Here is a 24,461-nt window from a genome sequence, read left to right on the forward strand (position 1 = left end):
AAAATTAAGAGCTAATTATTTCATGTCCCTTGTTTTTTTTTTTTGTATTCGAGAGAAGATTTTTAAAAAATTTTAAATTGTAGGAAATTTTTAAAATTATGATAAAATAAGATGTGTATTTATGTTATTTTCCCATTATTTTGGGTGAATGGGTATTTGCTGAATTAATTTGGATTGAGCTATAAAATTATAATTATTTTGTGTTTTGTTCCCTTATTTCATCACACCATAGTGCACACTCTCTATAGTCAGAATCATGAACTCTGCCTATTATATCTAGACTACTTATAGTTGGATTGGGCCGAGGGTCTATCAAAAACAGCTTCTCTGCCTAGCAAAGGTAGGGGTAAGGTTCGCGTACATCCTACCCTCCCCACACCCCCTATGTATGGCAATGTTAAAAAGACTAAGTTGTGAATTTGTACAAAAAAAGGAATCCCACAAGCAATGGAAGTCAATAGTGAGGATATTTGGTGCAGTATGGGCCATTTCAGATCCACCAAAGGGTGCAGTGAAGTTCAGGTTTCAAGTGAAAGGCAGTGCAGGAGTGGGGTGTGGGTGCTGCCTCTCAAACTAATTCCTAGTGATTGGAAGGCTGGAATTCTCTTTGACACACACCTACATACTCTTCTGCAACATAAGATTGCAATTTGTATCCATACAAACCACTAGAGCAAAATAAAAGTTGACTTAACTATATACATTTGTCCACTTCAACATAAAAAATACAAGTCTGTAGAGAGCATATAGTAAGGTGCACAAATGTTAGTTGATCAATGGGGCATATAAGCAGATCAAATCAAGGATTTCAAGTATGTGTGTATATATTGTTCGAGCCAAAAGCTGTTCAGAGGGCATTTGAGTCTGCCACAGAATTTCTGCATCCTCCATCAGATATATATATATATATATATATAAAACCATCATGCTATTATTTGCAACTGAAAAGAGAAAGTAATGCAACCAGACTCATGCAAGGAGATAGGAAAGCAAATTAACTTGTTCAGGCACATCTAAGATCACACAGAAAGGCTACTGGTGCAAAAATTTGCTAGTTCTGATGATAGGATTATAGGAGTCAGCCCGTACAAGCTTATTTCTCCATGAACATACACCCTATACGATATAGCATATCAAACTAACCAAAATGAAGAAGCACTACTATTTCCAGATGAGGACAAAAGAAAGACAATCAGTCAAGAGTAACTCATCTATTCAACTTCAACAGCTAAATTTTATAAATCCTAGTACATCCTACCAGAACAATCTGAAGATCCACAAAAGCACCTCTTCACCTTGATCTTGCCACCAGAGTCATAAACCTGATCAACAACATAGTTGTAATGGTAAGAAAGCTCCTTCAAGGGAGGAATATTGTCTGCCGCAAAAAGCATGATATGGGGCACTCTCTTATCCTTATGATCATAGACAACATTCTGTGCATACAAATTGGGGGAACAACTGTGATTGATGAATCGTCCTACATTTCCATAGCGAGCTGCATCAATGGTATAACCACCCTCTTCTACTAACTCATTTTGGTTTGCTTGTCCAGAAGAGTTGGCAGTATAACCACCATAGTTATGGCCAATATCAAAAAGATATTCATCCATGCCAATTCTTCGTTCCGCTTCTGTGTCCTCAAGAAGTTGTCCTGTATACTCACAGATAAAGGTTCCTGAAGAGATAGAAGTTAGAGCTCTCACACCCCAGCCCCTTGTATCTGTCTTGAAGATCTCCAGTGGAATTTTAATACCATGTTGGCTCACTCTATTATAGCACGAAGGAGGGCACTTACAATGAGGACCACACTCATATACAAGAGGCTTCACTTCAACAATAGCCCCATTACGATTGTAAGGGATCTCACCTCCATTTTTAACTGCACATGAGCACCTCTTGGCATCAGAACATCTACCAATACAATCACAGCCTTTAGGTGGAGCAGGGTGGAAACCAACTGGATACATCATGTTCTTGATATACTTGAATGGTGGGGGTTTCGCACCATCAACTGTGTTCACAGCTGCTATAGGTAGTGACTCCTTCCCTTCTGTAATATCAGGAACACATACACCATGCCGCGCTTTGGAATTTTTTGAAGACTGTACTTCTTTCCAAGTAAGCTCTGGCTGTCCAGGAATTCTCACCAACTTGAACATAAAGACCATCTTACCATGTGGCCCTTTTTCTGTCCAATAATTCTCAACAGTGTATAAGCCATCATACACATAAGTAGTCACCACATTAGGTCTTCCACCCGATTCAGGAGTCCTGATCTCCTTAGATCCACGAATCACCCGAACAGGATTCCTTGTACGTATGCTATTCTTCAAGGCTAAATTACCTTTCACAAGTTTCTGGTCTTCAGGAATTTTGACCTTGCCAACCACATTTCCACCTTGACCAGAATAAATCAGCTCATCAGCATCTCCCAAATCATCATCATAGGCTCCTGAGGCAACAATACTAGTTGCAACCAGCAGTTCTCCCTTAATGTACATGGAATCAATACCAGCCTGATATAAGCGATGAACTCCCACAAGAGCAAGTTCAACCCTGTATTGGAATGCATCTCCTACTTCAACTCCTGGAACTTCTCCCAGTATCTGTGTTCCTGTATTAACTTCCTTCCCTTTGGCTTTGACAAGTTTTGCTGCTTGAAGATCAATCCTTCTAAGTTTATCTTTTTGCTTAGCTTTTACTTCTGCAGGTCTTGACATTGATTCTTCCCCCTGTAAGATTTTTCTAAAGTGAGACTGAAACAGACGAAGAGTCTCTAAAACTTTACTACGAGCATCACTGCGACTGGAACTTTTTGGACCAAAAGGTGGTCGAGTCTCATCAAACTCACACTTCTTCTGTCCAATAGGAGAATCTTCAGGTTGTGCTTCACAATTCAAATTACGAATTCCATCATTTCTGGAAACCGGTGCACTTGGATATTCTGGCACAGCTTCACCAACAAAACCTGATCTACTCCTGCCAAACAGTCTCTCTGGAAATTTTGGTTTAGGAATACTTTTTCTGGCAACAACTACGGACATCCCCTGTCGATACATGCTAGGCTTTTGAACTTGGTTTCTACTCATCAGGCAATCTAAACGAGTTTGCTCCTTCTGCCTCCAGTCCTTGTTTGTCTCAGCCATCAGACCTTGCACAATTTGCCTAGGAGTTTGCTTCTTCTGCCTCCATGGAGAACAACGCTCATCCATCAACCTATGCACAACTGGCTTAGTAATTTTATCTCCAGAACCAAAACCATGTCTAGCAGTAGTCGCCTTTTCATGTTCATTCCGTGAATACACAATACTCTCCTTCCGCAAAAATTTCCCTGTATCACCATTCTCCTTATTCGTCATTGTCTCTGGCAACATTACAGTTCTTTCAGGTTGGCTCCTTCTAACATAGTTATCTTGGACACCTTCTGGGTCATCAACGTGAACTGTTGCTCGTTCTATTAAACTGCATTTGGAACCAGTAACCTCTGTCTTACTCCACGAATCAGCTTCCCGACTTGCGGTCAACCCCAGGGGCAATGTCCCAGTATCCATAACATTTTTCGAAGTCTCAGTCACTTCATTTTTTGTAACTCCCTTATCTAACAGAATCGCTCGCTTGCTTGCTTCACTACCACCCAAACGATCCAGTTTAGTTGGCTTAGGAGCATTTCTTCCACAAAATGGAGGGAAGTCACGAACAGCAAAAACTCCTCTTCGGCAGTACTTTTTCTTTGGTAAGGGGGAAATATTATCCTCAACACTTCCATTCTTGATTTGACACTGAGGCAGTGACAATGTTTTCGAATCACAAACAGGAATCGCCCTATCAGTCACACTGCCAGGATGCAACACATGATCTTTGTACACACCGACTACATTTTCAACCAAAAATGAGCATCTCTCAACATCAACTTCCGTCCCTAATTCATCATACCCAATGACTTTTGCTTTCTTGAGCAATGACATTTCACTATTTTTATGATCTTTAGACAACTCAAATCTAAGCGATTTGTCATGACTTGTAGGTTCTTCCAACCCATTTTCTATCACATTAGTGGTTCTGGCTGACGCATTCCCTACCAACTTATCCAATTTTTCATTCGCTTCCATGTCAAAGAGACAGTCCGCAACTTCAACAGAACAGAACTCAACCCCAGTGTTAGGACCATGGTCACCATGGACCACCAGAGTGTCAGCCATATTTTCACTGATGGAGACCACATCATTTTCCTTGTGGTTCAAGTCAACTTTTGGAGTATTTCTACCACAACCTGGGGGTAAATCCCGCTCTCCGCAGACAATCCGAACTTTATGTTTTGGCATAGTTCCAGAATCCAGCAAATGATAACCATTTACTGATGACCGCTTCTTCACACATTGATCGGATAAATCATCATTTGAGAATGACGCCATTCTCCACCAAATGAATGAATCCTTGTTTAGGCAAGTCAAAATGCTGAAACGACAAACACGGTATGTCAAATATACCAACAATGAAGAATCAAAAGCTTGATGTGAAATACTATGATTATTTAAAAGATGGGCATCATCCTCTACCATTTTTAAGTGTGAGTTGTGTTAGGTACTTGAACTGTTAAAATCTTTTTGGTTAAGTATATCATACTATAATTTGCTTTTATGTGGCAAATCAGAAGTGAGACAAAATATTGACCATCACATATGGTTACTCAAAAACAAAATGTCACACTGGTCATGTGACCTTTTCCTAACCAAATTCTGTTAATGACTGAAACTTCCATTTTCTCCAAGAGTAAAAAATAAGCTTTGTATCCTTTTTTTTCTTTTTTACAAAAAGCACCACAAATATACCAACAACAAGCAGTAAATGTCAGCTGAACAGGACTCAAATTCTAGCTAACCCTTAATATATTCACAACCTATTACCAAGAGAGCACCCAAAGATACCCAGAATTAAGAACATTTCAGCAAACAAAACTAAGCAAAAACTGATCCCAAGGCCTATCAGAAACAGTCTCTCTACCCTCCCCAGACCCCCTCTGTGGGGACTACACTGGATATATTGTTGATTTTGTTGTAAACAAAATGAAGCAAAAACTGATGAAGAATGTAAAAGCATGTTAGGGTTTTACATGCTGGAAACAAGCAGAAAATAAGGAAGTAAATCATACCGATTTGAGAATGAACTTCACGCTTCCCACTCCAAAGAACTAGATAATAGTTGATCCTTCACCACACAACCATCCGCTTTTGCTGCAAAAGATAGAAATGCAAAATCATGAAAACCAGTTCAGTTAAAAAGCAGAGATGACATGAAGAAGACATAAAAACCCAAAAAGCTGGGGGAGAAAAAAGAAGAACCCAAATGGGGGTTGCAAGCAAAAACAAAAATTACTACAGCAATGAGTCAGCTACCAATTCATGTAACGAGTAGAAAACTGAAAGGGTATTTGATTAGCAAGAATCTGAGCGTGGGCTTGTTATGATTTTGAGTGTGTGCGACAATTTAGGGGTTCATGGATAGAAAAAAAAGTTCAGCATGAAGAACAAAAAACCCAGTAAAAGGAGTGAACCAGAAAACCCACAAAACTTCACAGCATTTGACACAAAAACTCACTGACACAACAATATAAGCAAATGGGTGTTCCAAGCAAACACAAAAATTACCAGAGGAAGGAAGCAAAAAATAAGCTGAAACTTAAACAAGCATTTGATTAACAAAGAATCTGAACGTGGGTTTGTTATGATTTTGAGTCGGTATGGCTATTTAGGGAATCACGGGTGAAAAAAAAAAACAGTTCAACTTTCAGCAAGAGGCAAAAATGGAACTCACAGCTAAGAATGAAGAACAAAAAAACCAAAAACCCACAAAGTTTCACAGATCATATTTACACAAACTCATAAAAACAACAACAAAAAAGCACAAAAACACAAAATGGGGTTTCTTCAAGCAAAAAAATTGCCTGAAAAAGGTGTAAAAACAGAGGAAGAAGGAATCAACTGAGTGAGCTACCGATTTTCAGAAAATGGAATAGGCATGTGATCAACAGAGAATTGTGAACGTGGGTTTGTTGAGATTTTGAGTGGGAACGACGATTTAGGGAGATTCATGCCATGGATGGAAATGGAAAATGGTGGTCTCTTCAGCTTCCTGACATCTTTTTTGGTCACTGTAACTGTATTTTTCTTGGAAATAATTTCCGAAAAAGGAGGTTGCCGTACTGTAATACTTATTTATTGTCTTTAAGTTCATAACACAAAAGTTTATTTTTTTCATTAATATTAAAATTAAAGTTCAATTATATTCAGGTAGCTAATTTTGAAGACAATATCACAATCTAAGTTGATAAATTACACAAAGTTGTGCATGTAAAATACAAATTTTTAAATTTCAAATGTATTTATATATAATTTAGATAAATATTACTATCTTTATTTAATTTCACTTGTCATTTATTTCTAAAATAGAGTATTATGTAGTGACGAAGAGGTAGGAGGATATAGGGGTAGGATGGGATGGGTAAAGTCATTTTCTTCAAGAATATTATTTTATTTCTTCTTAAGAAACTTATTTTCCTAATTTTAATTAATAAAAAATGAAAAAATATTTTCCTTCATATTAAGCATAACGTGATAATGACATTGATTTTAAGAAAAAACAATATTTTTAATCTTCAAATTATTGATAAGTTTTGATTTTGAATCTTGTAATTTATGATATGATATATATTAAAATTTTAACTATTTAAATATATATTTTATTCATATAGTGTAAAAAATACGTTATATTTAATTATTTATAAAACTATGTAACCATATAGTATGCAATAACAATTTAACATGAGAATGAGTGATTAAGTTATAAAATGATTAATTAATTATGATAAATGGTAGTAATACTCACAAACAATAAAATAAAAAAAATGTAAAATTCAACTTATTAAAAATGATTAAAATCCAAATTTACCAATAAGAAAATCTAAAAGGTTACTAAACCCTATAATTTTTATAGGAAAATTGTAATATAAAGCGTAAAATTGTCTTTATCTTGCATTAATTAGTTTAATTTATTAACTAACTATACACTGGTAAGACAATATTGAGAAATGTTTTAAATGAAGGACCAAAATAATTGGACAATAAATTAAATTTATATAAATGTTGACATCAAAACTTCTTAAATGTTAAGCAAAAAAAAAAATTGAATAAAAAAAATGTTTCCTAAATGGAAAACGCGGAAATTATATGTTGAAATTTTTGTTTTTTTTCTTTTTTTGGGAAGTTGATATTCATAAGTTGGAAAAATGATTTTTAGCTATTTTTATGTTTATTTTCGAAGACCGGTAGCTGTCATTATTTTCGAGAATGCACACTATACTCAATTACTACGATTATTTCGGTAAAGAAATTTAAAATACGAAAAAAATAAACACACAAAAAAAAAAGAGATTCAAACATCTATAATATAAACATAAAAAATATTATAATCATGTATAAACAATATAATTTTCTAGAAATTCAAATTCTTGATTTTACCTAGCTTTGCCCTTAATTGAAAGTCAACAAAAATTACAGAATTTCAGCGACTTATAGATTGGAAACAACTCATTAAGAAAATTATATTTTTCAATTCCGTCAAGAATTTAATGAAAAGGGCTTCTTTATGTCCATTGAAGAATCATGAATCCCTTCACAAAACTTTCTAGTTTCTATATTTGGTATGTGAAATGCTGAGACAATAATTAAGATTTATACTGTTTGTTCAAATAATTCTACAAATATGATTTGTAATTCATACACTCCACATTTTCACTATTAATTGTCACCCCAGAGTTGTTATAAGTCATTATCAACTATCATTCTCTATCAGCTATTACCATTATCCTTAACTATAGCTATCGCCATAGTCCGTTATCATTATCGTTAACTATCATTTACGATTCAAGAAGTTACATACAGTATCTAATTAGACCCTTAATCTACTTCACAAGACACCATAATCAAATGTCATCTTCAACTAGAAAATAAATTACAAAATAAAACCATCACATACCTGATTTGTTGAGAGACAAGAGTTCGTTTCTCTATGCTTTTTGGCTAAGCTATAGTTGTTATGGCCCTATTTATATAGGGCAAGAGTATGGCAACAAGACTATTGCAAATATATATTAGGTTAGGGAGAGTTGAAAATAATCCTGAATTATTCAAAATATTTCAAAGATATGATTAGTTACGTTTTTTCTAAAAATGTTTTTATTGGTAATTTACTGGATTAGAAAGTCAAAATGTGTTAGATTTACTTTCCGTTACGTTTTTTCTTAAAATGATTTTACAATGGGAAAAAGGACAAATATACCCCTGAACTATCGTAAATGGTATGCAAATATCCTCCGTCATACTTTTGGGACATTGGTGCCCCTGTCGTCAACAAACTAGAGTATATATGTCCTTCACTATAAGTGAAGCCTAAATACGGACATGTGGCGCAATCTTATCCGTCGATCCGATATTTAATGAATGTCGGGTCGGTGGATAAGATTATGACACGTGTATGTCTGTTAGTATAAAGGGTAAATATGCTCTAGTTTTTAGACGGCATGGGCATCAATGTCCCAAAAATATGACGGATGATATTTGCATACCATTTACTATAGTTCGGGGATATACTTGTCCTTTTCCCCTTTTACTATTAGTCAACTAGATTAAGAACTCTCTCGAACTAGTCAAATAACTCTTAAATAGTCTTTTCCTATTTGAATCACGGCAATTTCACCTTCCGTTAAAATAGTCGTAAAGCTATGAGATCGCTTTGACTATTTTAAATTATAATTTTATTTTATATAAAACATTATTGTCAATATTAATTTTTCAACTTTAAGTCATTTCCTTTAAATTTGAAGAAAATAAATTGATTTAGAAAACATTTAAGTCAACTAAACATGAGAAAATTAGAAAACACTTTCCAAAAAATATTTCCCTTTCATACCAAAACACCCTTAAATCCAAATCATATTGACCATGACTTTTACTACATAAAAACTAATATTTGAATATTTGTATGAAACATTATAAACATAAAAACTGAGATAATATTTTTCCTTCGATCCCGACTTGAGCCAATAGATTAAATCACTTATTTCGATAAGATAAAAAGATAATGTATTTTCAGAAGCCCCATTTATAGATATATGGCCCCATTAATATTATAAATTAATAATTCTTTATAAGTACAAATATATCACACAATTTAGTGAAATGTGATTTTTTTTGTGTTTTATTTTTTATTAAACTTTAAATCTAGTGAAGTTCATCTCTAAGACTCTAACTTTTCTTATTGCATCCAAAAGATCTGGTGTTGTCTTTTCAAACTGCATCATAAAATTGTGAAAAGTTCTAAACACTATAAGTGTTTCCTTACATAGCTGGTTTCAAAGGTATTGTATCATCTACTACTTCATCATTAAAATTATTTTTTATGGTATCCACAATTTCTTCTAAATTGTGGACATCTAAATATGTATCATTTTCACCTGGATAATCCAATAGGTTATTGACGACCATTTTATTGCGATAACCGAGATCATTAATCATGACCTCAAGTTCATGAATAACGTTTTCACAAGTGGTTCATTCAAATTCTCTGAGATTTCATCCCCAAACAAATTTTGCAGTGTCAAAAATAATTTGTTGTTCTCTTGTTGAACACTTGTCGTCCAAGCCGAAATTGCAAAATTGATAACATCAAAAACATTAATCTCTCCTGAATCAGTTTCATGTATCACTTCATAGCCTTCATTTATTCTATGATAAAATTTGTTCCGATAATACATTTTGAAAACTCTTATTATCCCAGCATCACAGGGTTGAATCTCAAAAATTTTATAAACTAATAATTATTAATTTATCGATTAAATAATACCTCTATAAAATAATAATATTTCACAATCCCAACTATATTAATTTAGTGAGGTTTTATTAATATATATAAGTCAAAATATTCTCTCTTAGAACATAGACTCTTGTGGGAAAAAAATAATTCTTGAAAGTTATTATCGAGAATAACATTATACATAAACTCACGATAAAAATTTAATCAAAATCATCTTATCATATCAGAATTGTATGCATTGTTTTATTAGAATACCATTATTTTGAATAGTGAAATAATAAATATTATAAGCAATGTGTTATATATACTTGCGCTTATTTTAATTTTACTTTCATATTGAGTTGAATTTGAATAATTCAGATTCACGGTCATTAAGTGAAAATAATTAGGAAAAGGAATATAAATGTTCTTAAGAAACAAATTAATTACCCATGCCTCTTAAATTTTAGCTTAATGTTTCCTTAAATAATTATACAAATAACCACCATTTTGGGCTAATATTAAACGGTTCAACACTCTTTTCTTTTTTGGTCTCTTAGTTGTCACCATCTTGATTTTATTGTATTTATTTTTGTCCACCTTACTTTAATGTCTTCATTCCTTTTTAGGTTAGTTTAACTTTTGATCCATTTTTTGTCTTTTATATTATTTTAAATAAAGATAAAAATAAAGAAAAAATTACTTAACTACATATATTCTTTTACCCTATTTTCTATTATTTCCTACCATTCGAAAAACTTTTTTTCTCTCATTTTTTTCGGATACAACTATAAACTATCACCCCAAGATTTATTTTGTGATTTATCAATTGCAAGTTATTGAAGAGGTAGTTCTTCTCCATCCATTTTTTTCTTTCACTTCATCATGTATTAATTTTTTATTTTTTTTTTAGATTTTTCATCTACAAATTTAGTCGAAGAAGGATGCATCTTCAATTTCAAAATCAAATTGTGGAAAAAACGCCCAAAAAAGGGTTGGGTGGGGGTGGGGGGGAGGTTGAGTTGTTGGTGGCTTCGGTAAGGGCTTTGGGTCGAGATCCATGGGTAACATCATTGTTGAAAATGAAAAAAAAAACTACGAAAGTTGATACAGAGTAAAAGAGAAAGTGTAGAAATATTTCTTCATCATTCTTTTTTTTTGCTTTCGACAGATCATAATGTTGATTTTTTTTTTCCAATTTTTTATTGTTCATCTTTTTCTGATACATATGGGTACAATTTTTTATGTATCTAGTTATTTTTGTTTCTTAAATTAATATATAATGCATTTGTTTCACCATTATGATACATTACAATGTTATCAAGAATTGTTGGTGGCTCCGATAAGGGCTTTGGGTTGAGATCCATGGGTGACGTCATTGCTGAAAGTAAAAAAAAGCTACAAGAGTTGATACAGGGCAAATGAGAAAAGTGTGGAAGGATTTCTTCATCATTTTTTTTTTGCTTTTAGCAGATCAAATTGTTAATTTTTTGTTGCTTTGAGCAGATCTTTTAATGTATCTACTTGATTTTGATTCTTAAATTAATGTATAATTCGTTTGTTTCACCTTTGTGATACATTACAATTTTATCGTGTATAGTATAACGTTTTCAAATATTAGTTTTGATACATAATCCTAATTTATTTTAACACAAATTAGTATGTATAATGATCATAGTCATGTATTGGATACACAACTATTACATATTTCATTATCTTTTACTACTGATACATACATGATACACCCAGCCTTATTCAACTAGTAGAAGACTGTATCTGTATACATTATCAAAAATTACCGTTGATACATTAACACTAATATTTTATAATAAAATCTGTTTGTATCATATTCATAGTTATGTATATGAACATAACTTTGTTATGTATATAACATAGTTATGTATCAGATGTTACGATGTATCACATGTTGTTAAGTATCTGCAACACTGTTTTATAAATAAATCAACGTATATCATATTCATAGTTTTTTATATGATACATAACTATATTAAATTGTCAACTTTTTAAAAATCTATTACGATTTGGATGAGATTTGAGAGAAGAAAATTTGGAATTTGAATTGTTTGAAGCTGTTATTTGGGAGAGATTGTCATCAATTAGATTTGCATGATTTTGGGAATTGATATTTAATTTTATATCTAATTTCCTTTTTAATCTCAACAAACTAGTTGTATATTGTATCAAATGTGATGTATCCAGAAGAATGAGATGTATTCGGATGGCAGCAATTTTAGGGCATTTTTGTAAATTGGATAAGAGTAGGGATAAAATGTAATTTGATCCTTACACTATGGGATTCTTAAAAAATTTACAAAAATAAAAACATAATACATAAATATATTATTTAACTTAATCTTAACTTATATTTATGCCCTTCAACTTTTGACATGGACAAGTAGATGCTTAAACGTGTACAAAGTTAAGCATATAGACACACACCCTACGTAACATCCTAAATGACAATTTGCATCCTACATGTATTATGTCACGTAAGACTCATGTGTCTACTTGTTCAATTTTATACAAGTTTAAGTACATTACCAAAGTTAGAGGGCATAAATGTAAAACGAAACTAAGTTAAAAGACACATTTATATATTATGCCTAAAAATAAATATAGTAACTAACGATAGTCTCATAAAAATATAGAAAAAATAAATATATATATATATATATATATTTGTTAAACGTTTATTTTTTATCTCAAAATAAACGTCAAGAACTTTTGATCCTTATTTTTCCTTTGGATAATCTTTAAAATCAAAATTTGTTAAACGTAATTTTTTACCAATAGGATAAACGAGGTCAAAAGTTCAAGGTCACACATCTATAAAATCATTTCCTTGAATCATATGAGAAAATAGAGGAAAAGTCCAAAAAACGACTTCGTTTTACTACCCCCAGACAACTATCAGCGACCGTTGATGTAAAAAGCGGGAGTGGACAGAAAAGGCGGGAAATATTTTAACAGTTAAATAAAATCCTCTACTAAAATAACCCCCAAACTCCTTTATATTACCCTTTCGCCACGCCTATTCGTCTTCTTTCCCCCCTAAAAAACTCTCCCAAATACTCAGAGAGAGATATTTTCGCAAACATGAAGAAAGCAAAAGACTTAGAAGAACTCATCAAGTATTGCGAACCTCATTCCGATGCTCAGGAGGAATTACTAAACTGCCCTTTTGTGTATGAGTACGAGGATACTCCACAATCCTCGGCGTCGGTGGCAGTGACGCCGTCAGAGCCCACCGGAATACTCATGTTATCTGTTCCATCTACTGATACAGATGGACAAAGTTCCCCTCCCGAAAACGAAGAGTTCGAAACCCCGCCGGAGCAAAACAACTCGTCTCAGCCCTATTTTTCTGGCTCCGATGATCCGAAACCGAGCACGAGTGCAGGTGTAGATTGTCAACAGAATAATAACGGAGATACTGAAGCTGTGAATCATGATAATCAGGAGGTTGTAGATTTGGGAAATGATTCTGATGATCTAGGGTTTCCAAATCGCCGAGAAGTTGATGTTCAGGATACAGGTGAGTTTGAAGAACAACTGCAGAAGAGGTATAAGGTTTCTGAGGAGGATTTGGATGTAACGAATTCAGTTCAGAGAATAGTGAAGAAAGAGCCAATTGTGATTGAGATTAATCAGACTCGAACTCAGGAAGTAGATACGGAGGTGATAGGAAGTGGAATTGAAAGGAATGCAGATTCTTCTACTGTGAAAATGCCTGAGAGACGCGAGGAGGAGGAAGATGGAGGAGAAATGCGCGATAACGGTGAAAGAGGTGTGGATGACAATGAGACATTGAATGGTGGTGGCACTAGGGAAATGGATTGTGATGGAGTAAAGGATGGTGTTCGTGAAAGAGGTGCGGCGAGTATGAATTTAGACGTGAATGAAAAGTTAAATGGTGTTTGCGCGAAGGAACTGCATTCAAATGGGATAACAACAAGTGTTGGTCTGGACGGTGGTGGTGCTGGAAGTAATAAAGGAAGGCGTGAATTGCCATTATCGATGAGGGGAGAATACAAGAGTGTTGGATCCTTCGAAGAAGTTGGGAGGAGGGAAACCACGAAAGGGAGGTTTAAGGATTTAGTGGAGGCCTTCTCTATGATTGTCGGGGATGTGAGTGGTGGTGATAATAATGATAAAAATGGTGCTGATTTCCTCGAGACTGCCAAGAGACGCGGATTGAGTTTTCCTCGGCCTAGATGGTGGCCACCGGAGGGATTTGCTGATTGATTCACTATCCAGTGAAGTACATTTTTTGGGAAGACATGGAAGAGTTCAGGAGATAGAAGGGTTCACACTCACTGCATATGCGATAGCCAAGTCCGTTGATGGTTTGGATACAAGTGTGAAAGCAATAGCTTTAAGCTACTACTATGATAGTAGTTCAAATTGATTGAATCTTTCTCGATCATCCAAGCTGGAGTGATACGTTCATCGTGTTGACTTCACCATTTACTGAAATTTGAAAGAACATTAGATGATGCTCCAAACTAGTACATTGCTATCAAGATGGTGTTATTTATGCAATGAAATGTATAATATGATTGTTTGTGTAGAGATTTCGGCTAAAACTTTGAGACTTTCTGTTGATAATGTTTGATTGGTGGTGTGTCAATCATATGGATGCAGAGATATTTGAAGTGTTTGATCACCAAAGCCTTTTCCTTTGATTGGCACCTATGGAGGTTTTGTATTGCTTCTTTTTCTAAAATGAGAATTGTTCCTTCTTTTATGAATTAGGTGATTCCATAAATGGGGTTTGGGGTATTGTATAATTAGGTGATTTCTTTCCATTTGTCTAAAGTTTTGATAGACAATTATTTGATACATATTATGATAGAAGATAGCGACTTTGGAATCCGTAGGCCTTGATAAAGAGAACATACTAAGCAAGCAACCCCGACCCCCCACCCACCCAACCATTCATACACATCATTATTTGCCTATATGTGGCATTTCTATCAATCGGTGAAAGATTCACACATACTGAGAGGGTACGACTCCAAGGGATGGACTTGCTTGAACAGCCAACCACGTGCTATTCTTTTAGAAGATGAAATCCAAAAGATCATTATTAACGTACAGTAGATGGCCCGAGTGGGTAAAAAAAGGTTGGTAGTAACTTCCATGTGTAGGATGGAAATTAGGTGGTGACAAATTAGGTAGTACATAAATTTTAAGCAACTTCAAGATGAGATCTGTCATTGCCTAATCTCAGTTTGTTAGAGGACTCTTGTTGGTGTCCTAGATACAAATTTCTATCACACAACAGACAAGTTTGGCAAAAGGATAAGCAAGGAAAGACTGAACAATCATCATCAACAAAACTAAAAGACAGAAGGGTGTCCTCAATTTAAGTTAAAAGCTTCAGTGCATACAAAAATCTCTAGACATCACCACCTCTGCATTTTCAACTATATTGTACAATTTGTCAACCTATACAAAAGGATGAAAAACAAGCATAATATCCATCCGCTAAATCCAAAATTTCGTTTAATATTAGGTTACCTGCAAAAAGGCAAAAGGCAACCATCTGAATCCCTTCGCGGAACTTTCTATATTTGGTATGTGATATGCAGAGACAGTAATGTGGTTTGGCCAAATAAGGTTGTAAATACGCTACAAGACAGAAAGCCAAGTGTGATAGTGTTTCTAGGGGTGGATGAGGTGCGGGTATATGGAGCTACTGCTTGTGCTTGCTTGAGCTGCAAAACTAGCTGTTGGTAGGAGGAGTTCTGCCTGAGGGAAGGAGCTGTTGGATGGCACATCCAGCAGCAAGTCCTGATCAGAACTTTCATTTGTAAAACGGAACGAATTCTCAGATGGCAATGCGAAAAGGCTTTTTGGACTGAAGCAAGAGCTATCATTCTCCATGATTTCCTTCTGTTCATAGCTGTTTTTCATCACCACCCTCTTGGGGCTCTTCATTGTTGTGTTTACCCCTGAAGCAAAATTCAAATTAACTGTTATTTCCGTCTGAATTAAAAACAAGTTGAACCACACACTACACAAAAATGGAGAATAGAATAGGTTTGATTTCTTCTGAAAACAATCAATCAACTAAGCATTGATCCCGCTGCAATGGGGGTATAAAAAGCTCATTTCGCAAGAAAAAATAGCTTCTAATTTAGCTTAGAAAATGCTTGATAAAAGTTATGTACCACAAGACGTTAGTATCCTAATTGTTATCACACCTTTTATATTATCCCTTCATGGTGGCATGGAGGACCGGGGTGGATCATGTGGTCTAGAAATACTGATTTTCCTATTGAACATTTTATAATGCTTACCTAATCATATAAAGTTGTGATTTTCGCAAATAGTTGTTTTTACTATTACAAGGTATCTGCCAGGATGAAGGGCCAAATATACTAACAAAAAAAGTAAATAAATGGAGAAATAGAAAGAGAAGCTGAGATGTACTTACTAATTCGTTCACCATTTATTTATATTGATTTCAGTTTCAATTATTGCATTTCCTCCTAGACGTCAAAATGCACGAACTAGGCTTACTGAGTAATCTTTAGACGAGAATAGGCCGTTGCATAGGATGAACATATTCTGTTCTTACCAGCTAGATAAAGATGTTTGTGTAGAATAAAATAGTTGGATAATTCAGTCACCTTAGTGCGTCAAAAGCCAATGGATACCAAGATGCCTACCGTGTTCACGATTTTCTTATGCTCCTTCCCCAGCTTCTACAACTTCTTTGTATTACCCACATGATGCAGTACTCTTAACATTTTAATGAAAATAAAGACCCGAGATGTAAGTATCTACTACAGTCTATCAGGAAAATTTGAAAAACTCCAAGTATCTTGGGGTAAAACTTTGTTATATAAAGAAGCTAGTCTACCAGACAGGAGGATTCGTAAAATGCCATAAAAGAAATAAAAAGAGACATGCAACGAACCTAAATATTTTGGATGTTGCCCATCGCGTGGTCTCTTCATGTTCACTGAATGACCTGTGCCAAAAACATTGCGCCCTCCAGCAACTTCAGAACTACTGCTACTATTTTTACATTTCATGTCCTGGCATAGAAGTAGATTAGTTTTAAACTTCTATCTAGCAAATGTTGCATATAAGAGGGTGGATCGCTCATTGAATTTTCATATGACAAATCATAAACAAGGCCTTACCTTAAGAAGATTAACTTGTTCCACCCACTTTGACTTCATTAAATAGCACAACATAAACCTCTTCAGGTTTCTACATTCTTCTATTGTCACCCCAGATAACGAGTTATCAAAAACGCCTTCTGCAAGTAGTTTCTGGAAGGAAGACAAATTCTCCTCAAATTGAGAGCTCTCGAACATGCCCCTGAGACTGCAGAGAGAATTGAAAATAGGAATAAGATCAGAGCTCAACAATGCATTCTTCAATCAAGCACCAGCACTTTATGGTCCAAGTTCAACATAACCATCAATTATATTTCTAAAGCCTGAGTAGCATAACTGAGAGAGGTGAATCAAAAGAACAAGTGGTAAGCCCCAGAAATGCAGCCTCTCAGTCAAAAGATAAGTTCATTCCTCCATTTTTCTGGAAGGTTTTTCTTTTAATCAAATGCTCTTGTAATCCAAAGTACAAAGAGATCGTACAAACCTCTCGGGAGGTGAAAAAGAATCAACTGGAGGTAAGTACTTTAGTAGTTGCTGTTGTTCATCACTTGACAGATGCCTTGTGAATTCTTCATAGTTAAGTACATCCTGCATAAAGAATTGCCGACAATCAGATTCATTTCTGCATATCGCTTATCTAAGAGAGTGTAAACTGTAGAGTCATGTTTAGATTCTTAAAGTAACTATTAACAACTAAAAACATGGTGAAAAACAAGCTCGAAAATGGTTCTTTACCATTATAGAGGAAGCTTATCCATGCAAACTACCATACTCTAAGAATTTTCAGGTTAAAGTTCATGCATAATGACAATTACATGTAAAAGATAATTATAACTCTATGCAGAGAATTCCCAACTCAAAAGCCTGAGACGTAGGAAAACAGTGTGGAATAGGAAAATGTTCCATCTACACAGACAAGTGACCTTGTATGAAGCATGATATGGTTGTATGATATGAAGCAATCAAAAGTTATGCATGAAATAAAAGAGGCAGTAAGATACCTTAAGGTCTATGTGGCACAATGGCGAATTATGATGTCCGAGAATCTGCAATTTTTCAAGGTGGTCCCTGCTCCTGCAGTTCAAGATGAAATCAGAAAGATGGGAAGTATACACCATCTCAAAGAAAATAGTACCAAAGCTCTTAGACTATTCAATTATGTATCTGAAACCACCACAAGAATTCTGTTATGACATGTTGCAGGGAAAACATGGACCATATCATGTTAACACAAGTTTCTGTTCCACATATCAGTCTATTTGTGTAGCCATACCCTGTCAACCAATAGTAGCACAGTTATGCATTTTAACACTATATCCTTTTGACTTCTTTTGGGACACGTGGCACAGTGTTTCATTCTCAAGGCTATATGCTATCCAGCTATAATGAAGAAAGTACCTTTTAAACTGTTCATGTTCCACTCCTTGACCAGAAGTCTTCTGGGTTCTCTGAATTACCAGGTTTGATGAATTGCCACCCTTACTAATATTTACAGGTGGGGTAGTCAATTGTGAATAAGCTTCATTGGATGAATGGTGCTTGTTGTCAACCGACAGAGAGCTGGCTTCTGATTCTTCTTCTCTACCTATAGAACTTGGATGCCGAATGAGCACACTTCCATGTCCTATTTCAACGGAGACCATCGGCTTGTCACTTTCAAAAAGCAAATCTTCTTCAGAAGATCCAGAGAAGTATGAACATTGTTGTTCATGTAAGATGGTATACAGGTCTTTGGTAAGCTTTTCAACTGAAGATTGCTTTGGACGATTGACACATGTTCTCTTCCTTGAAGGCACCGTTGCATCCCATATATTTGATTGGGCAGGGCCTGAAAGCACCATAAAGGGGTAAATATTTCATGCAGCTAGAGTGAGAATTCAGTAAAAGGTGTATCGAAAAAGTCAGGAAGGATGGATTGACAAAAGATACCAATACAACTTTGAAGACAATTAACTCCTTGAGTTTAGGAGGTCAATTGAAAGAAGTAATATAGCTTGACCACTATAGAAGGTGCAGTATGATATATTGGTATAACTGATCAAAGATGTAGAAAAAAGGAGCAGGTAAAACCAACAATGACCACCTGTATTGATTTCTCTGGTAGTTATAAAAGATTGTATTAGTGTACAGATCTATATCTTGAGGATACAAGTCATTAACTTCTATCGAAGAGGATGACCTTCACAGAAACTGAACACAGACCTTTTGGGAGAAGCAGGAGAGAGTTGGTAATATTTTTTGAAAGGTATGAAAAGTTGGCAGTTTAAATGAGAGAGGATGCAGCTATAAGTTGCCGTTTGCATGCCTGCATTGCAAAAGAATCTACCTGTCAAATCACTTGCTTCAGCACTACCAAATTGTCCATAGCTTTCAGTGTTTGACACGGCAGAGCCGGAACTTGACCTATTGCTTGTATCTTCATCTAAAGCCTTACGGTGGAAACCCTGATGATATTCAGGAAGAATTCCAATTTCAGGATTATCATGACTTTTCTTTCGTTTCAGCATCTTGACCTCTTTGTTCTTAACAGGAAAGTTTTTGAATCTTGAGACCCTGTAATCTTCAAGATCATCTGGTTCAGCCCTTGCATGCAGAGGAGTGTAGTTTACCAGTGTCCCTTTTGTTCGCCACCGAGATCCACATGCATTGCAAAGTATTGGCTTCTCTGGTGGTCCATTACGCCAAAGAGGAGTGCCTGCAGCATGAATTCACCATTTAAGACTCTACTCCAATTACATAATGTGGGAAGAATGAGAGGCATCTAAGAAGTATGACAATCCGGAAATAAATGATTGCAGAAACGTCTTGCTCATCCCATAACAAAATAATAGTGTAAGCATGTAATAAGAATTTTAACAAGAATATTTGTGGCGGAGAAAATGAAGAGACAATAGGACAGAGTGAGGTAAGTAGTGATTATATACACTGCAGGATGCTCAACATTCCCAAGCATGGAAAGAAAGAAGAAGGATCCAATGAATCGAAACTCAAAAACAACTATGAATGTAACAAACAACTTATGGGTTAATTAAAGAGAAAACATCTCCTCCAAATTCACTTAATTTGATTAAGAAATTGCTCCTATATAACTAAGAGACAGATACCTATGCAGAAGTCTATAAGCATGGCAGTGGTTCATGCTGTTGACGGGAAGTTAAATTTGTCATTGGATGACCTCAGGGAGCAAGAAAACAAGAAAGAATTGGAGAGACAAGGAAGAATCTAAAGTAACTAAGAACAAATCAAATTTTCATTCCCTGATTTGCATGAGCAAGAAACACAGAGGCAGAAATCATTTTACTGAAAAATGCAGTATGATGAGGAGCTGAACAAAGAGATAAATCAAGGTAAATCAATAATCAGGGTTAGAAGAGAACTGAGGGAGGTGTCCAGAAAGCCAAAATGAAGTTCTCCAAACAAGAACTAAGCTGGAAACCAAACAGCACATTGAGGAGCTAAAATAGACAGATTTGCAATTAAATAGTGGCATAGGACAGACATCTAAGGCTATTTACTTGAAGATATTTACATTCCCTCGAAATGTGCCATAATTAAGTATCGCCTATAATATCTAGCCAAGTTTCAAATTATTATTCAAACCAGTTTATTTGCATTCTTGCAACAAAATGTGCTAGACCAGCTGATGACAACGTAATAGAGTCTCCAATGTAACAAGTCTTTTCAAGACAACTTGAAATGTTACAGCGACAATGCGAGCAACATATGGAGCAAAAGACAATAGGGTAAAGAAGATATCATCCAATGCCTGGAGGATCTTGCTGCTTCTAACTGTAGTGCAGACATTAGGAAGTTTTTAATGAACAGATAACAAGAACAAGTGAAGGAGGAGAGTATGAGGTCATATTCAGTTGAAAACAATGAACGCGATTCATGGGGATTACTAAGATAGGAGCGAAAACCTCAACCCTTTTCTAGTGATCACTCATCAAGAGCATGCTACTAAAACAAGGGACCTGAAGCCAAAGTTGATAATGTATAACTTTGAAGCAATGAAACACAAATGTCCCTGGGAAGAACATCCTTTAATCAAATGGACTGACAGTTTGCTTATATGGAATAGGGAAATCCTCCCCTCATTAGCTAGCTTTTGGGGTTGAGTTAGGCCACGTGTCATATCTTTACATGATATCAAAGCCACATTCATCCCTGTTTGGGCTCCCGGTCCACACTCCAACTGAGCCTCGGGTGTGAAGGGGGTCTTAGAATCCCACATTGATTGGATAATGGACCGGTGGTTTGCTTATATGAACTTTGGTAATCCTCCCCTTGCTCGCTAGCTTTTGGGTCAAGTTAGACTTGGGTGTCAAATCTTTACAAATCACAAAGATCAAAGATCAGATTCGTGAATTTAGAAATAGACCAATCAACATATTCAAGTCATTTTTGTGCTGCTTTCATTCCCTAAAGAACCATATCAATGCCACCGTCAGCAAGAACTCAAGTCTGCCCAAACAATACATTTCTCTGGAGAAAGTTTATGTCTAAACTTAATAGGGAATTGGAAGATCAGAAATGAAGGAAAATGGATGCTGAGAATATTGAATACAATCAAAACATCTCCCAATTGCATTGCCATTTGAATGGAATTACATTGAACTCTAAATTGCCTAGTTACTAAGAGACTCTTGGCTAGATTTCAGAAGATACTGGAGAAGTCAATGGGCACTGATAAAAAGAAGATTGGGAACCAAAAGAAATCACAGTTTCAGAAACAAATTCCAACTCAAAATCCACATTGAATTCCAAAAATGTATTTGTAGTCTATCTATTCAACAACCCAATAATCCAAACAAAACAAAATTCAAAAACCAAACTGAATAAGATGAACAACAACACATATCCTCATATTTTTCCCCTTTTCAGAAAAAACCACCATATGGGACATCCAGTATTTTCATAATTCAACAATTAATCTAAACAAACAACATCATATAAAGTAACAAAGAACAATTCTATACTGGTAACAACCAAAAAGACTCAATTTTTCTTGAAAATTTCAAAACTTTAGTATCAAAAACTTCAACACAATCAAGAATCATTAACTCACTTGTAACACCACAGTGATAGCAAGGCCCTTGCTTTCCCATCTTTCCAATATAACTTTTTTTTCACCCTTATACAATTTTACAAAACTGAAAATGCAAAAAGTTACAATTTTTTTTCTTCTTATACAAAATAAAATTGTATTATCTAGAAGTTTTGATTATTCCCTTCAATCCCTTTATATCAAATATACATATGGGTTCTTTTTTCTTGAATAAACCCAAAGAAAGTTATACAGAAAACACCACAACCAATAACAACAACAACAACAAAAAACAAGACTCAAAAATAGTCTCTAAAAAGTCCCAGAAAAACCACTGAATAGAGCAAAAATTGTGAAGAAGTAATTAAAAGATTGAGATGGGGTTTGTTGTTTTTGAGGTGAGAATAATAATAGAGTGGAGAAAAGAAAAGTCCATTATAAAGGAATCTAATAAATGGTTGGAAAAGAGGAAGGTGAAAATGGGGAAGAAGAGAAGGTGGGTTGTGTTTATTATGTATGACCTCTTTCTCTTTGTTCTTGTGTACCTTTTTTATTTTTTATTTTTTTGTATTTGAAGCAATTGTTTCAACTTTCCTTGAAAAAAAAATTCATTTTTTTTTTATTTTTGATAAATAAAAGAGATCTACTTGTAGTGTTTCAATTCCTTTTTGTTGAAAAAAATTTATTGTGATTTTTGAAGGATATTATTGCTAATGTCCTTGTTGACTATAGACTTTATTTATAACTCCTTTACATGTGGAATTTTTCTTGTATCACTATTTGCTCACTTCTTCAAAATTTATTTTCTTTATAAAAAAAAAAATTGATCTTTTCTTGAGGGAAAAAATTAATATTGGTTTGTTTAAGTTATATATTGTGAGTGTAAAAAATATTGTATAAGTTATTTTTATTTATTATAGTTGGTAACGTATTTTATTTTAAAATCACGACTATGAGTTATCTTTAGGGGCCGATTTAGCACATCCGATATTTAATAATTTTTATTCAAACTTTATATAAGTATTAAATATTCATTATAAAAATTATAAATAGTTGACTATATATCTAATTATTGTCCTATATTAATTTAAATCATTATAGAAATTCATAAATTTTAAGTAACGAATATATCTCTCTTTAGATATTTTTGGGATAAACTGATTATGAAAAATAAATTACTAACAATATATAATTTAAACTCAAAAAGAAAAAAAAGTCAAATTTAGAAGAACTTAAATTTTATTTTTGCTTTAAAAATGACATAATATTATCATAAATTAAATGGAATTGAAAAGCAAGGCAAGAAAACAACAAAAGAGAGAAAGAAACAAAAGAGAGTTTGTTTCAACCTTTTTCACAATCTTTTTTTTTCCTAGTATATTTATTTAAATTTATATTATTGTTTTTTCAGGTATAGGATAAGTGTATTATTTATATATATATATATAGTTTAATATAAATTAGTAGGTCTTTATCTTTGAAGGAGTTTGATTTGGTGCAATGTGTGTCAGTCTTATTGGAAGTTAGAACTGAATTCTGACCATTGATCTATTCCATGATCTTATTTTGGGGCTGGTGGGTCCCACTATGACATGGTATGCACTGACTAGGGATCTTATTTTTAACTCAACTTTTTCTACCAAAAATGGCTTCACTATTTCTGATTTCTGAATTGAAGTTACACTACTAAATAGGTGAAATGATTATCGTGTCATATAAATCGAGACAGAGGAAGTAATATTAGGTTATAAGAAGGGTCTTTTATATAAAATTGATGTAGATTGTAGAGTATAAGTGAATTTAAGATTTAAAGTCTATTGATTCAATGAATGTTTTTATTATACGTATATGATTGAACTTTCTAAGGGACTTTATATACATAGTCCCTTAAAGTTAGCATCTATTATAATATAGATAATTATAACGAAATCGCCTAAGATTCTTTTTCTCTCGATGATAAAGCTTATCCTCCATCATCTCACTAGCTGGCCTTGCCTCCATTATTTTGAAGCTATATTTGCTATTCGTAGTTTGCATGAATTAGTTTGGTACTGCCATCAAATTTGTGCTTTACCTCTAGATGAAATGATTGCCTCTGCTTGTCGGTTTTGCTGTGTGAGCCTCTAGATGCCTCGATTCTAAATTTATCTTACTCTTTTTTGATCTTTTCTACAGATCCATATATATGAAATAAAATAAATTCAAGAACGTTATTAGGTCAGAAAAAGGTTTGATTCGTAAGCTGGCCCCCTTAAAACCTGTCAACAAAATTGAAAAACTCAATTATTCACATGCCACTTGTGAAAATCCTCAAAATATTAAGGATTAGTAAAAAATTCAATTACACCAAAATAAGAGAAGTTATAGTAGCATATTGGTGCAAAGGTTACTTCCAAGCTCATTGATAA

At 34.3% G+C, this 24,461-nt stretch overlaps 3 protein-coding genes across 5 annotated transcripts in view; 1 reads left to right on the forward strand and 2 right to left on the reverse strand.

Annotated features, from left to right (window-relative positions):
* The window catches only part of LOC125878333 (GTP-binding protein YPTM2), a 182,990-nt gene that overhangs the window by 50,343 nt on the left and 108,186 nt on the right, over positions 1–24,461 (forward strand). Inside the window, exon 1 of one of the 3 annotated variants that reach the window (XM_049559568.1) lies at positions 4,312–4,315. The exons of 1 other annotated variant lie outside the window; for it this stretch is intronic. The gene's annotated coding sequence lies outside the window, so the exon portion shown is untranslated. Of the gene's footprint in view, positions 1–4,311; positions 4,316–23,064; positions 23,070–24,461 lie in introns of those variants that run through there. One more of the 3 variants, XM_049559564.1, reaches the window with a different exon arrangement.
* Positions 1,042–6,100, reverse strand: LOC125878305 (histone-lysine N-methyltransferase, H3 lysine-9 specific SUVH8-like). Its single transcript, XM_049559531.1, has 3 exons — positions 5,995–6,100; positions 5,153–5,234; positions 1,042–4,458 (listed from the first exon to the last, which is right to left on the reverse strand). The coding sequence occupies exon 3, from the start codon at positions 4,413–4,415 to the stop codon at positions 1,245–1,247; it is 3,171 nt and encodes a 1,056-aa protein (XP_049415488.1). The 5' UTR covers positions 4,416–4,458; positions 5,153–5,234; positions 5,995–6,100; the 3' UTR covers positions 1,042–1,244.
* LOC125878313 (GATA transcription factor 26-like) lies at positions 15,214–22,583 on the reverse strand. Its single transcript, XM_049559539.1, has 8 exons — positions 22,075–22,583; positions 19,333–19,701; positions 18,405–18,834; positions 18,008–18,080; positions 17,491–17,594; positions 17,028–17,214; positions 16,799–16,919; positions 15,214–15,827 (listed from the first exon to the last, which is right to left on the reverse strand). The coding sequence occupies exons 1-8, from the start codon at positions 22,112–22,114 to the stop codon at positions 15,538–15,540; spliced, it is 1,614 nt and encodes a 537-aa protein (XP_049415496.1). The 5' UTR covers positions 22,115–22,583; the 3' UTR covers positions 15,214–15,537.

Source organism: Solanum stenotomum, chromosome 10, assembly GCF_019186545.1.
Source record: "Solanum stenotomum isolate F172 chromosome 10, ASM1918654v1, whole genome shotgun sequence".
Taxonomy (NCBI): Eukaryota; Viridiplantae; Streptophyta; class Magnoliopsida; order Solanales; family Solanaceae; genus Solanum; species Solanum stenotomum.